This window comes from Prionailurus viverrinus, chromosome B3 (genome assembly GCF_022837055.1).
Source record: "Prionailurus viverrinus isolate Anna chromosome B3, UM_Priviv_1.0, whole genome shotgun sequence".
Taxonomy (NCBI): Eukaryota; Metazoa; Chordata; class Mammalia; order Carnivora; family Felidae; genus Prionailurus; species Prionailurus viverrinus.
This window is the reverse complement of record NC_062566.1, coordinates 63,324,551-63,338,522: the sequence shown is the minus strand read 5'-3', so window position 1 is coordinate 63,338,522 and position 13,972 is coordinate 63,324,551. Positions and strand designations below refer to the sequence as shown.

General features: G+C 35.6%; 1 protein-coding gene across 1 annotated transcript in view; it reads right to left on the bottom strand.

The window, feature by feature from the left end:
* The window catches only part of AQR (aquarius intron-binding spliceosomal factor), a 93,457-nt gene that overhangs the window by 26,212 nt on the left and 53,273 nt on the right, over positions 1–13,972 (bottom strand). The window contains exons 19-24 of the mRNA XM_047862615.1: positions 13,129–13,298; positions 9,504–9,745; positions 7,891–8,037; positions 7,005–7,074; positions 4,663–4,773; positions 1,853–1,962 (exon numbers count right to left, since the gene is read on the bottom strand). Of these exons, the coding sequence (XP_047718571.1) occupies positions 1,853–1,962; positions 4,663–4,773; positions 7,005–7,074; positions 7,891–8,037; positions 9,504–9,745; positions 13,129–13,298 (850 nt within the window). The remainder of the gene's footprint in view (positions 1–1,852; positions 1,963–4,662; positions 4,774–7,004; positions 7,075–7,890; positions 8,038–9,503; positions 9,746–13,128; positions 13,299–13,972) is intronic.

Below are 13,972 nucleotides of genomic sequence, written 5' to 3'. Positions count from 1 at the left end.
CTTTTAACATTAAAAAAAAAAAAAAAAAAATTAACATAGTGTAAACACTGCTGTTCTCATTTTTAAAGACTGGTCAAAGGAAGAGGTCATGTTCCTGAATGCTCCACAGCTGAAATTCACCTGAGGAAGCAAGAATGACTGAGAATAAAAGGGCTATAAGACACAGTCTATGTTTAAAGAATTTCCCAACTCAGAAGGATATAAACATCACAGCAGGTAACTTTTTTCAGAAAGTTTGCTTATCTAGACCTTAAAGCATTTTCTATAATAAACACTTTAGGAATGAGGAAAAAACTGAAGATGCTTATAAAGGAGTCTGTAATAAAATGCCAAAATTCTTGTGATATAGGGTTAAATGTAAAATAGACAATGGAATTCTATGTACTACTACTTATTCTATTATTCCATAAATCTAAAACTATACTAAAAAAAAAGTTTTAATTTAAAGAAGCAATGTATACAATTGTCAATAATAGCATGATCACAGCTGATTATTAAAAGGGTGAATACCAAAAAGTTGTTTTGGAGTAGTGGAATTATGTATGACCACTCCTCCTCTATCTCACAAGGTTTGAAAATTTTTCTTTAGGCAAAATGATATTACTTTTACTATGAAATGATACTGTTTTTCCTTTTAATTATGAAAAAGGGAGAGAAATGAAAGAACATGCCCAATGCAGCAAGCACATACCTACTAACAGAGCCGGGGCTTGGCTTGTACATCAGAAAGCAAAAACTATTATCTTCTTCGGAAAGTTGGTATTACCTGAAATCCTTTTTTAAGTTTTACTTCGGTTCTGTTCTAATATTCTTTAAAAAACTATAGACCCTACTGCAGTATAATTATAATACCACCTTTATGTTCACTGAATGCTGGATTATTACATTTTACAGTCTAGCCCACTTCTGTAAGTTTAATATGAGGAAATATCCATGGCAAGAATTCAGAGAAGTAACTTTGGCTAATCCAAAATTAAGAATCTAGAGCCCCAAATATAACTTAGTGTGTGTTGTTCTTTGCCTTATGACTTTTTAGAAGCTAACAAATGTTTGGTGAGCTCTGTAATACAAGAACTCAAAATAGATGCAACATAATAATTTAACACTCCTTTAGCTCTTTTGATGTCTATGATCAATTTAGTCAAAGGTCATGTTCAATAGCCAAAGGCTGTATTAAATATGTGCAGCTGTTTGTTATGACTATTGTCTGAAATCATGCTTTAAAAATGCATTTCAATATAAAAATGAAATGAGCTATTCTAAACAAACTTTGAAGGGGAAATCTAAAATACTAACAGTAGGAGAAATTTTGATTTGTAAAATTTTAGTTACTTTGTAATATGTAATGTTAAACATAAAGTGTAGCTAAATGGCAATTAAGTACCTGTGATAATACTTAAAACCTCAAAGCTTATGCTATCATTAATCTCCGATTGTGTTTCATTAAAGAACCAACTTCTTAATTGGTGCCTAAAATATATGCAAATTAAATGTCTGAATGAAATGTGAAAAGGAATCACGGAAACTTGTACAGTGTGAGTTGGCAACATTAAAAATGACCTCAATAAACAGAGAACAAATGGCAATCTGCAATTTTAAAAAGATGAATAAGATAACTCTCTTTACTGAAATAACTGTACTCTTCAGGGAAAAAATGGCATGAACAAACAGAACTGGAGCTGAAGGAGATGATGATGTTTAGGTCAACTATAAGTAGTTATGCTAGAATCTTTCAGAATTAAGTTTGATTATTCATGGCTCCTGTCCCCTCACGTTTCTTCAATAAAGAAGAGGAACGGAAGGCTAAAAATTGTTTTGTGTACCATTTCAAAACTCATCCCCATCTGCTCACCTGCTGAAATCCTTCTCTGTCTCCAGCTCTTCTTCTCCATGACCAAGACGCAGCAGGTGGCGCTCATCAATGTCTAGAGCCATGATCTTCTCAAACAACTGGTTCAAGGCCTGGAGAATAAAACAAAAAGGATGACAGTGAATTTTCATGAACTGTCAGCCTCCTTTAAAAGTAACAAAAACCAGGGGTGCCTGGGTGGCTCAGTCGGTTGAGCGTCTGACTTCGGCTCAGGCCACGATCTCACAGCTCGTGCGTTCGAGCCCCACGTCAGGCTCTGTGCTGACAGCTCGGATCCTGGAGCCTGCTTCAGATTCTGTGCCTCCCTCTCTCTCTGCCCCAACCAACTCACATTCTGTCTCTGTCTCTCTAAAAAATAAATAAACATTTAAAAAAATTATAAAAGTAACAAAAACCAACATTTAGAAGGACAGAAAAGAATGAACACTGCCTAGTCAGATAAGAATCAAATTCAAAACACAGAAGAAAACAAATCTTGTATTAGGTTACTTACAATGTAAACAAAATAGCATTTTTCTTGATTTCTGATATTGCTGCCTACACATACTTGGCCAAGTGAATGACTGAAAACCATAAAAACCATCTAACCACTAAATCTCTGCTTCCACTAATTTATGAAAGAAAGAAAAACTATGGATCAGTTTCTATTCTCCCCAAATAGTAACAATTACTGAAATAATTAATAAACACACCAAGATTTCACTCCATGGAATATCCATGGGTTGTAGAAAACTGAAACATTTTTGCAGCTGGAAAAGCATTCTCAGGCAGTGAGTGTGTAGAGAGAATATGTCAAGAGGACCACATAAGGGGAAGGTAAATTGCATCATTCAAATCTTAGGCCAAAGGTCTGAAGTTCTCTATACAACAATGAACAGAGCACTCATTAATTGCAAACTATGCTGATGGAGGCCATCTAGAAGTACTCCTTTCTGCCTATAAAATAGTCGCGTTTAGGGTTCCCTCGAATCTTAGTATCAATTACCTGAACATCTACAGTTACAACGTTTTGTAGACAGGCAAGTTTCATAGTATGGAAAGATACATTAAGAAAGACATCATTTAAAACTCAGCCAAATGTCTTTCTTAATTTACCATCACTCTAACCCTACCCATAAGCCAACATCCAGTCTCATAATGTAAATACAGATATCTTTTGCTATCAAAACTCTAACAATTAGAGCTCAGATTGAAGAAATGAACATAAATTTTCAGAAAAAAATTCCCCAATATTCAAACTCTTGATGCTCTCCATCCAAAACCTGAGATCCAATGGATCAGACCACATAGCATTCATCACTGACTAGCCAAACTCAGAAACCACAAAGATTTAGAGAACAAAAAATACTATCACACTGCACTCAAAAAACCCTGCAAGATCTCATTATGAATTAAAGTAATACTGAAGAACTGCTTGCATTAAGTATGCAGATGAAAATCTGACAAATGAAAAGCAACAAATCAACAACTGATATCAAGGATGATATGATTATCAAAGATCATTAGCAAACAATGAAGTCTTTGGCTACATCTATAAAACAACCTTCTCTATAATTGTACTATACAAGTCAATCATGAGTAGAAGAGTCTACAGAAAGTCATTATCAGGTTATGACAAAACTTACTAAAAATACTGTTAAAACAACAACACATGAATTATTCTTTATTCATTCTGAGTCTGGAAAGAGGTAAGATTATTACAGACTAAATTTCATTAAATAGAAGAAAAACGGCATACACAATTTGTAATTACATAATTTGTTTCTTTTATTAAGCTTCAGTCAGCTTTCTCCCCTGCACAATTTTAGTATACTGTACAATAATGTCACCATTACTTACAAACTTCAAAGATATAAAAACAAGTGAATGAATTGGATAGCATTAATTTTAAAAACCCATAGACTAAAAGTTGACAAATAATAGAGTAAGTGACATTTAGCATTCTAAAAATCCAGTGCTTCTTTGTAGACCAACTCTTAAAGAAGTGGTCAACTGAAATCACCCTTTAGAGAACCATAAGTACCTTTAGAGGTTAGACTATACTGCACGTTTCATGATGTTCTGAGAGCTTCCTGTTACGTTTTACAGAAAAGCTAGTAAAGGCTACGTGTCTTACTCATTTCTGTGACACTGAGATTTAAAAAAAACTACCACAGCACACACATAGATGTAAAGATCATTTTTCAGACAGTATTTATGTGAAAAAAGTTTGTTTTTATTACATTAACAGTTTATAAATGCCTTATGTATTGAATCTACAACATAAAATAGTCCTTCCATGTAATACAGATATTTATATGTAGACTTCATAATGATATAAAACTCCATCTAGTGTTGATACATTTAAGCCTTAGTCTTTTGGTAATATTCATTCTACTAAAGGATGAAAAATGTTACCAGTAAGGGTTATTAATGCTTTTAATCTCAAAGTAAAAGCTTTGGCTTTGCATGGAAGACTGGGGGGAAGGGAGGCGTGTGGGGCAGAGGCAGCTTAATTTAATCCAAATGTTTGACCATATATCCAAGTATTCTTCTTAGCTTCCCCCATTTTGACCCTCTTTATTAGAAATAAAAGATTGTTTTTATATTTTCCTCATATAATCTGGTCACGACCAGTAACAATCCAAGAGTTACTCAATAGGAAACACTATTTCAGTACTGTTGTTCCTATGATCGGGTTATCATACAAGTAGGAATCTCCATTGTGCCTTCATTCATCCCCCAACTCCTTCTTTACCTCCTCTACCATCCATCGTATCTACGCGTGTGCTCAGGGACACATACACACTTACCTGATTAGAATGAGTAACAATCAAAGTCCTCTGCTCTGGGAAATTATGGTAGATGTTGGATATGATCTGGACTGCCACATCTGTTTTTCCAGTACCTGGTGGACCCACAACCTAAAAAGGAGATGAAAACACAGCAAACTACTAAGCTATCATATTAGAAAACAGACATTCTAAAACTGAAAGAGAAATTTAAAAAACTGCCAGATGAGTTTAGTAACAGAATGGACAAGAGAGTCAGTGAATCTGAAACAACAATAGAAATCACCCAACCTAAAAAATAAGCAAAAGAAAAGACTGAAAACAAATAAAGAAACAGAACCTCATGAAACTATGGCACAATACTAAAAGGTCTACATTTATGTCACTTAAGTCTTAGAATAAGAGTAAAAAATATATAGTACAGAAAAAATATATGAAGAAACAATGGCTGAAAACTTCTCAAATCTGGCAAAAGACCAAAATCTAGACTCAGGAAGCTCAGCAAACTCCAAAGAGAATAATTCCGAAGAAATCCAAGCCCAGACACAACATAATTAAATAGCTGAAAACTGAAGAAAAATTCTTAATAGCAACCAGAAAAAACTGATGTATTTATGTATAGCAAAAGGATGTTTCAAATGACAATGGGTTTCTCTCACAAACCGCAGAAGCCAGAAGGAAGTGGAATAACATTTTGAAGAACTCCAGAATTCTATGTCCAAGTGAAAATATCTTTAAAGAATGAGGATGAAAGACATTCTCACATGAAGAAAAACAAAGATAATTCATTGCTAGCAGACCTGCTCTTAAAAGTGGTAAGAGTTTTTCAGACCAAAAGGAAGTGACATCAGAGAAAACTTAAAAATATCAGGAATGAAGGATAAACAGCAAATTTATAACAGCCTATTCATTTTTCTCTAGAGTTTTTAAAATATGTTTGCTTTTCTAACATTGCCTGACGGTATTTTCAACGTATGTACGTGTAATACACATAACAACTCTGACATAAAAGGGAAAAGGGAAACGGACCTACATGGAGGTAAAGATCCTCTATTCAACTTAAGAGACAAAATACTGATTCTAAGTAGACTGTGAAAAACTAAGTATTTATATTGTAATTCTCTAGAGCAGCCACTAAGAAAAATCTGTGTAAGAGATACAAAAGAACACAATAGATAAATTAAAATGAAACACTAAAACTAACCCAAAAGAAAGTTAAAAAAAAAAAAAAAAAAGAGGAACAGGAACACAAAACAAAGGAAATAAAATAAATAATAAAGTGGTAGGTCTAAATCCAAACATATCAACTACATTTAATGTAAATGGTCTAAACACACTGATTAAAACACAGAGACTATCAGAATGAAGAAAATAACATAGCCCAACTACATGCTGTTTACAAGAGACTCACTTCAAATATAATATGTAGGTTAGAAATAAAATATGAGAAAAGGTGTATCATGTGAACACTAATCAAAAAACTGAAGTTGCTATATTAATATCAAAGTATATTTCAGGACAAAAAAAAATTACCAGTGATTAAGAAAGACATTACATAATAAGAAATGCATCAATTCACCAAGAAGATATGATAACCTTGAATGTATATGTACCTATCCATAGAGCTTTAAAAAACATGAAGCCAAAACTGAAAGAATTGAAAGGAGAAATGGATAAATATGTAATTGTAGTTGGAGACTTCAATAATTCTCTTTCAGTAATCAACAGAAATAGTAGGTGGAATATCAGTAAGTACAGAGAAATACTGAATCAAATGAATCTGACATATATAGGATACTGCCCCCCAAAACAATAGAATAAACACTCATTTCAAGTGCACATGAAATATTCACCAAGACAGATCATATCCTGGGCCACAAAACAAACTTGAGCAAATTAAAAAAACAAAAAATAGAAATCACCCAACATATTTTCTCTGACCATAAAGGACTCAGAACAGAAATTAGTAAGTGGAACATAACAGGAAAATCTCTAAATACTTGGAAATTAAAGATAGTTTTAAATCAGTTGTCAGTAGGCTTCTTGTGTAAAGGGCCAGCAGGTAAACATTTCAGGCTTTGTAGGCCATACAATCTCTGCTGCAAGTATTTAAACTCTGCTGTTACAGCACAAAGCTGGACAGAGGCAATACGTAACCAAACAGGCATAGCTATATTCCAATAAAACTTTATTTATGAACACTGAAATAAGTAGAAGGCAAAATGTCCATATGCAAACAATGCCACAATTACTTATGAACACTTAAATTCAGTTGTGTTTTTGTGCTTCAAATACACTCTACACATTTGATGCTTATCTTATCTGAATCCACGTAAAAACATGTGGAACAATGCCTTTCTTACCATAGTTAGCCCAGGCTGCATTCCAGCACGGATGGCCTCTATCTGTGTGTGAGTGAACTGAATTGTATTACTACAAATAAGAGTAAATAAAAAGTTGGTTAAAAATACAGATGAACAACATTTAGTAAAAATTAGACAATAACAGAAGTCCAAACGTCTGCTCTATATATGCCCCTGTTCTCCCAATCCCTTCTTTTCCTCACCCCAGCCCTTCAAGTGAGTGAGTGTGTGTGTTGGAGGGGGGTAGGGTGGGTAGGTGGGTGTGCATGTATGTGGTAAAGAAAAAAAAAATAACAGATCTACTCTCTTAACAAATTTTAACTGCATACTACAGTACCGTTAACTACAAGCACAATGTTGGATAGCAAATCTCGTACTTTTACATCTTATATGACTGAACCAGTCTCTTCTAAATGATTTCCTTCACTCCTACCCCTCTACAGACCAACTAAAACTGAGTGAATCTTACAGAAAGAAAAGACTACAGTTATTTTTCAATACACTTAGCCCAACCAATATCTCACTTGGAATGTCAAAGTTCCAATTCCCAATGTAATACCAAATATAATGCCAGTTTAATAGTCACGGCAAACATGCATGAGGGTAGCTGCTACATATAGCACATGCTCATGAAGTAAGAACGCTGTGCTCAAATTAAGGTAGCCCTCTAACACTTATTGTTCATAGGAGCTGAAAATGTTTCTTTTGGAAATATGACTACAGAACGGCCAAAAATGTCTGAGCTATCTGACAGAATACAAGGAAAGAGGGTCCAGAAACCTAAGTTTCCTGGGATTTTTAAAGGATAAGTAAACTTTTAAACATTATTAATACAAAATAGCAAACTATTATTCATTATTACAATTAACATAGATAGTAAAAGTACCGTTTGGGTTGGTTATAAGGATAAGGGCCCCTATTGGGAATGACATGAGGTTCAACAATTAAGGTTTTTGCCTCTTCGGAGTCTTCATCTTCACCATCTGTATCTTTCCTTTTCTTTCCTTTTCCACTCCTTACTGGAAAGGTTATCCTACAAGACCAAAATGTTTGTTCATTTTTACAATTAACAATTTACCAAGCACCTACCTTGTGCATGACATTGTATGGAGGATAATCAGATCAGAAAGAAACACTTATGGCTTAACGGAACTCACTACCTGTACACACATTCTGAAAAGAGCAGACATACAAGCACTAAAATGTGTGTTCATGGAGTTCAGATAAGAAAAAGTCAGCTGATCAAGGAGGAATCAAAGAAGCAGCATTTACATACTTATGTCCATGCACTATAAGTGCTTTACACATTGTCCCTCCTTAAATCAGAAAAGGCTTCATGGGAGGGATGGCATCAAAGATGAGTTTCAAAGAGCTTAGACATATAAACATGGGAGAGAAGCTAGTCTAGGAAGAAGTAAGACTATATACAGGTTTAAGTACCAGTGGCCAGTTTTGCCAGAATGGATACAATAGAGAAAACTAGACAGACAAGTTGGAGCCCTGTTATAACACTGTGGAATATCAAGCCTTTAAGGCAGATATACCAGTAAGGGTTAATACTTTCAATCTCAAAGTAAAAGCTTTAGCTTTCCATGGAAGACTGGGGGTGGAGAGGGGCATGCGGGGCAGAGTTCTTAGCTTGGGGTCAGGGATACCTCAGGAGGTGACTCTCCCTAGGCACCTGGGGAAATCAACAAATACCTTAAAATTAAACTAAAAAAACTAATTCTCTGTGTGCACCTTTTCCACACAAGAGAATTCAGGGAAGAATGAGGAGTTGCATCAGGTTCTTTGTTCCATTTCTAGTCACAATTTAAAACCAAAGCCCCTTTAACATTACATATAACTATATTGCGAATATTTAAATTTTGTGAGTAAGAAAGCTTAAAAGAAAAACAATTTTTCCCTAAAAAAACAAAAGAAAGTTCAATATCCCATGGGTATGTCCATTAATTAGGAAACATACCAGATTATGCATAATTTGCAAAGACATATTTTTTTTAATGTTTGTTTATTTTGAGAGAGAGTAGGAGAGAAAAAGAGGGAACACACTGGCGTGAGTAGGGGAGAATCAGAGAGAGAATCCAAAGCAGGCTCCGCACTGTCAGCACAGATCCTGATGCAGGGCTCCATCTCACGAACTGTGAGATCATGACCTAAGCTGAAATCAAGAGCCACACGCCCAACTGACTGAGCCACCCAGGCGCCCCATGTTTCTTCAGTCAAATGTTATAAATATGTTTATACAATACTCTTCAGACAACAAGCATTTACTGATCCCTTACTAGATGTGAGGCTACTTTTATTATGGGCTTAAAATAGTTGCTGTACTAAGAATGAGAAACAAGTCAAATAAAATAAATGTATCCCTGTCACTACATGGTGAAGGTAGAGTGCCCAAACAAAATCAAGACAGTCAAAACGTTAGCTGCAGTCTGATGGCCTATCTGAGGTTGGCTACCGAAAGCCTGAAAGGAATATATCCAGTGCTGACATTACCTGAAAGGCGGGATCTGCAGAGCTGGGTCATCCACAGTTACTTTGACATTATGACCAGGAAAGCTGCTTTTTAAATGGTCAATGGAAAGAAACGTATCATTGAAATCAAGAGTGGCAATCTGATTGGGCATTTTTGAATAATGTGCACTACTTGGATCCCCATAACCTAAAATGATGTCATGCAGCCAGTCAGGTACCACGCAATCAGTATTCATCAGGTTCCGAATGGTCTCCAGCACAGCCTGTCAGTGAAAGGAGAGAAAAGAGTTGTGTCAAGAAGACATCCCAAACATTTGCACTTCAGTGGAATGCAGAGCCGGCTGCACTAATCCAGAATTCCCGAGTGTTTCAAGGCAAGAAGCTATTTTCTGCTGACAGGTGCTTGGCTAGACTGAATCAACAGCTATATTTTCAGCTGATACCATACACTGAGTTAAACAAAAGACCAAACTTAGCAAGAACAGTTTATCCGTTAGGAGTTCATTTAGACAGAATGTCATAAATGAGTTTACCACTTGACTCCTGCTGGACATAATGAAAATCTGATCAAGACTATACAACAGCAAGAAAACATTATAGAACAAACCCTTAAAGTGGACGTTTCCTCTTGGAAACTCCTGGAGCTTTCTCATCTTTATATTCCATAGTTCCTCAGTGCTAAGACAACACACAACCAGAAGCATATCAACATATGCCTCAATTGTGAAACATACCATAATTTAAATATATTAAAATTAACACTGTTAGAAGAAATAAGAAATAAAAAGTAAAGCAAACAAATGGTAAAAATGAAATGTCAAAATTTCAAAATGGAAGAAACATTCTACAATAAAAAGTCATTATAGTATTTAACATATACATGGTCAAGGCAAACTCTTAGACTTTCCAATAATTATTTTGACACAGCGATCTATCTCACATATGAAAGTCAGAAGGCTAGACTACTAATTTCAAGAAATAAAATAACCAAACAAACCATTTTTATATCATAAATGCTAAATACTCCAACAAGATAACAAAGTAACATGATGGCATACGTTAATCACACTCGCATCACAAACATGTTTTATTTTCTTGTACTAATCACTACCTGAAATTCTCTTTTCATGTATGTAGTTATCTGTTTGTCATCTGTCTAATTCCCACTAGAAATATCATTTCCATGAGAGCAGGGATCTAGGAAATTTGACCATGAGATGGGTAAAAACACTGGATGGACAGATGAATGAGTATGTTCACATAATGATGGACAAAATGAGAGCTCTACTCTCTAAGAAAATTAAAGTTTTAGTAGGGAGATAAAATACGTTCTTAGCAATGACACAACACAGCAGAATATGGCAAATGGTAAAGAATATTACAAAATACAATGGGAACACAGTTCCGAGTAGGTGAGAGATGCATGGAGGGGAGACTTTTGACCTTAGGCAAGGTTTCATGGAGGAAGGTGGCATTTCAATTTAGCTCAAAGTAAAGGATGTGTGAAGGAGCTTTGGTTTATTTCATCATTAATGGAAAGTCACAGAAATGTTTTGAGAAGCAGAGTGAAATGGTCAGCGGAAGCACATGAAAAACAGGTGACTGACGAGGAGAACAAAGGTAGGGCAGAGTAAGCTATGTAGTGCAACTATTCAGGCAAGAAATAAAATATCCAGGTCAGAACAGGCTGTATGGACTGGAAAAGAGAGAAGGAAATAAGGGATGCTGCCCAGGTATATAACAAAACACCAAACACACCAAAAGAGCATTCGTCCTTTCCCAAACACAGGTTGAGTTAATCACTGCCCATTTCTTGGATAGGAACCTGAATGCCTTTTGATCTTCCATGTTACTTTCTGGTTGTTGTTGAAGTTTATTTTTATTTTTTTTAGTAATCTCTACACTCAACGTGGGGCTCAAACTCACGACCCTGAGATCAAGAGTCACATGCTCTTTCAACTGAGCCAGGCAGGCGCTACTTCCATGGCACTTTTACCTGCATCCTTCTTATGACTTTTGGTACCTTTAAACACTTCAACTTAGTTATCTTTTTGTATTTTTAACTTCCCTTATTGGTAATCTAAACTCTCTAAAAGTATAAGCTGTGTCTTACTCATCTTTACTGACTCCATATAACTCAGGACAATGCCAGACACACAGTGGGCATTAAATAAACCGGTCAAATGAATGAACACAAGGAACTTTTTTTCATTTTTAGTAGAGTGACTGAAATCCGGTCATTACTGAGAAACAGAGACCCTGCCCTCATAGACCTGCATTCTAATGGTGAAGTCAGATAAATAACAAATATATAACCAGCAGGTATAATAAAAGCTGTGAGGGAAGATACAGATAATTGGATTAAGACTGATGAGAAGGGGGGATGCCACTTTCGGTGGGGGTTTCCCGAAAAAGCTCCCTCAGGAGGTAACATCTAAGCAGAGCTGCCCACACAAAGTGAGGGAGCGAAGCACGTAAATCCCTGGGAGGAAGACTGTGTTGGTAGAGGGAACACCATGTAAAAAAGGTATGGGTTATTGAAGAATAGCAAAAAGATCAGTGAGGCTGGCATGGACTGAATCAGAGATAGGTGTTAGAAAATGATGTTGGGAGAGGTGGCCAGAGGACAGATAATGAAGGGGCCTCTTGGATTATGGCGGTAACTTTCTACTGTGATGGCAAACCATTAAAAAGAGCTGAACAGGGGTACCAGGGCATAATTTGCATTCGGTCACTATGTGGAGAATAGCGTAAGGGGAGGGGTAGTCAAGAATGGAAGCAGGGATGTGAGAGATGAAGGTATCTTCGACGTGGCATCAGTGGAGGTGGTGAGCTAATCAAACTGACTGATGGACTGGATGTGCAGCGGGAGACAAAAAGAAATCAAGAGTACTTCCACTGTTTCGTCTTCAACAACAGGGCTAAATGGAGAATAGATTCCTTCATATGTGAGGTTTTCTTTTTATAATCATAAGAAAAGGAAAAAAAAAGATGATAAAGCGATAACGTAGAAGCACTGTTTTGGGGGAGAGAATGAAGAAAGGCACTTGTGCCGAAGCTAGCATTACCAAATGCTAAAAATCGCTCAATGTTAACGTTTTGTAATACACTTTCCAGTAATAAAGAATCTTCTCTTATCAAAACACCTTGTCTCCATTAAGTTATGAAAGTAAAACTCTCCAGCCCCTAAACCTTTCTTTTCCTGCTAATGAGTAAACAATGAACATGTTTTATCACAGCAATTCAGAGCCCTCAGGTATCACATCTGTATTTGTAAAGTGATTTAGAAGTACACTTACTTTTGATTTAAAAAAGAACTCCCAGTAAATACATAAACAAGCAGTTTCTTTACCTCATACTGGCCATACTGAGTATCTAATATACCAATAGCAAGGAAGGAGTCTGACCTGGCTTAATTTATATTTTAAGTTTCTACACTCATCAAAAGACAACAGATTTAGTAAATAAATTTTCTTAAGTTTTTATATTTAGTCTATAGGGAAAAATTTAAAAGAATTGTTTAGAATCAAAAGCAGTTGATCATTTTCTTAACGAATCATTTACCTCGTATCTATGTATTTACGTTTTAGAAGTTATTCAAATTAAACATAGTACTACTTTTAGTTACACACAGCTTAAAAATTACCTTAAAGTTATTTTCCTTTGGCTTTCTCCTCATTATGATATTGAAAGTTTCGTACACATCTTCTGCTCCATTTTGTATAGTATTGGTCATATCTTGTTGATACTGGTTTGGATCCAAAAACACTCTAAATGTCCTTGACTCTCCTCTAAGATTGGGTCTTGGCTCAGGTCCTAGACATTTTGAAAAGATTTGGTAAACGAAATACACACTTTTCAAGTATCAAAATAAGTCAGCAGTATTCCTTTTCTAGAAATGATGAGTAAACTGTCCAGAGTTAACTCCAGTCATTCCCCTGAGTAGATGCTACGAAGCTGAAAATATTTCCTCCTTTCCTTAAATTCTTGCTATTTCTTTTCCCAGAATAGTCACGTAATGTTTATGATGCAATGCCACGGACTGCAGTTATCTATGTCCTCAAACAAAATAAGAGCCCTAGAAGTCAAACAACTTTGTCAGTCACTCATAGCTCCTACCACCGCCTTACTTGGCTGATCACTTTTGTCATCCACATACCATTCCTAATATCACCAGTGTGAAAGGAAATTTCCTTTCTTTTTGTCTTAAACCTCTAACTCCGGTCCCGATATGTGGCCTTATGTTTATTCCACCTTTCCCATTTTCTTTTATTCTAGTAATAAGATTAGTTTAATTATCAGCACTTTTGAGCAATGGTGCAATCTTAAAATCACAGGTGGTAGAGGTTAATTCCAGTTCTGAGAGAAGTTTAGTAAACAAATTGGAAAGTAAGCACTGGACACAGATGCATATATAATCTAACAGCTGTACCAAGTCAAGACAACATAAGAAAGAATTTCAAAGAAAAATCAATGATAATCAATGAGAG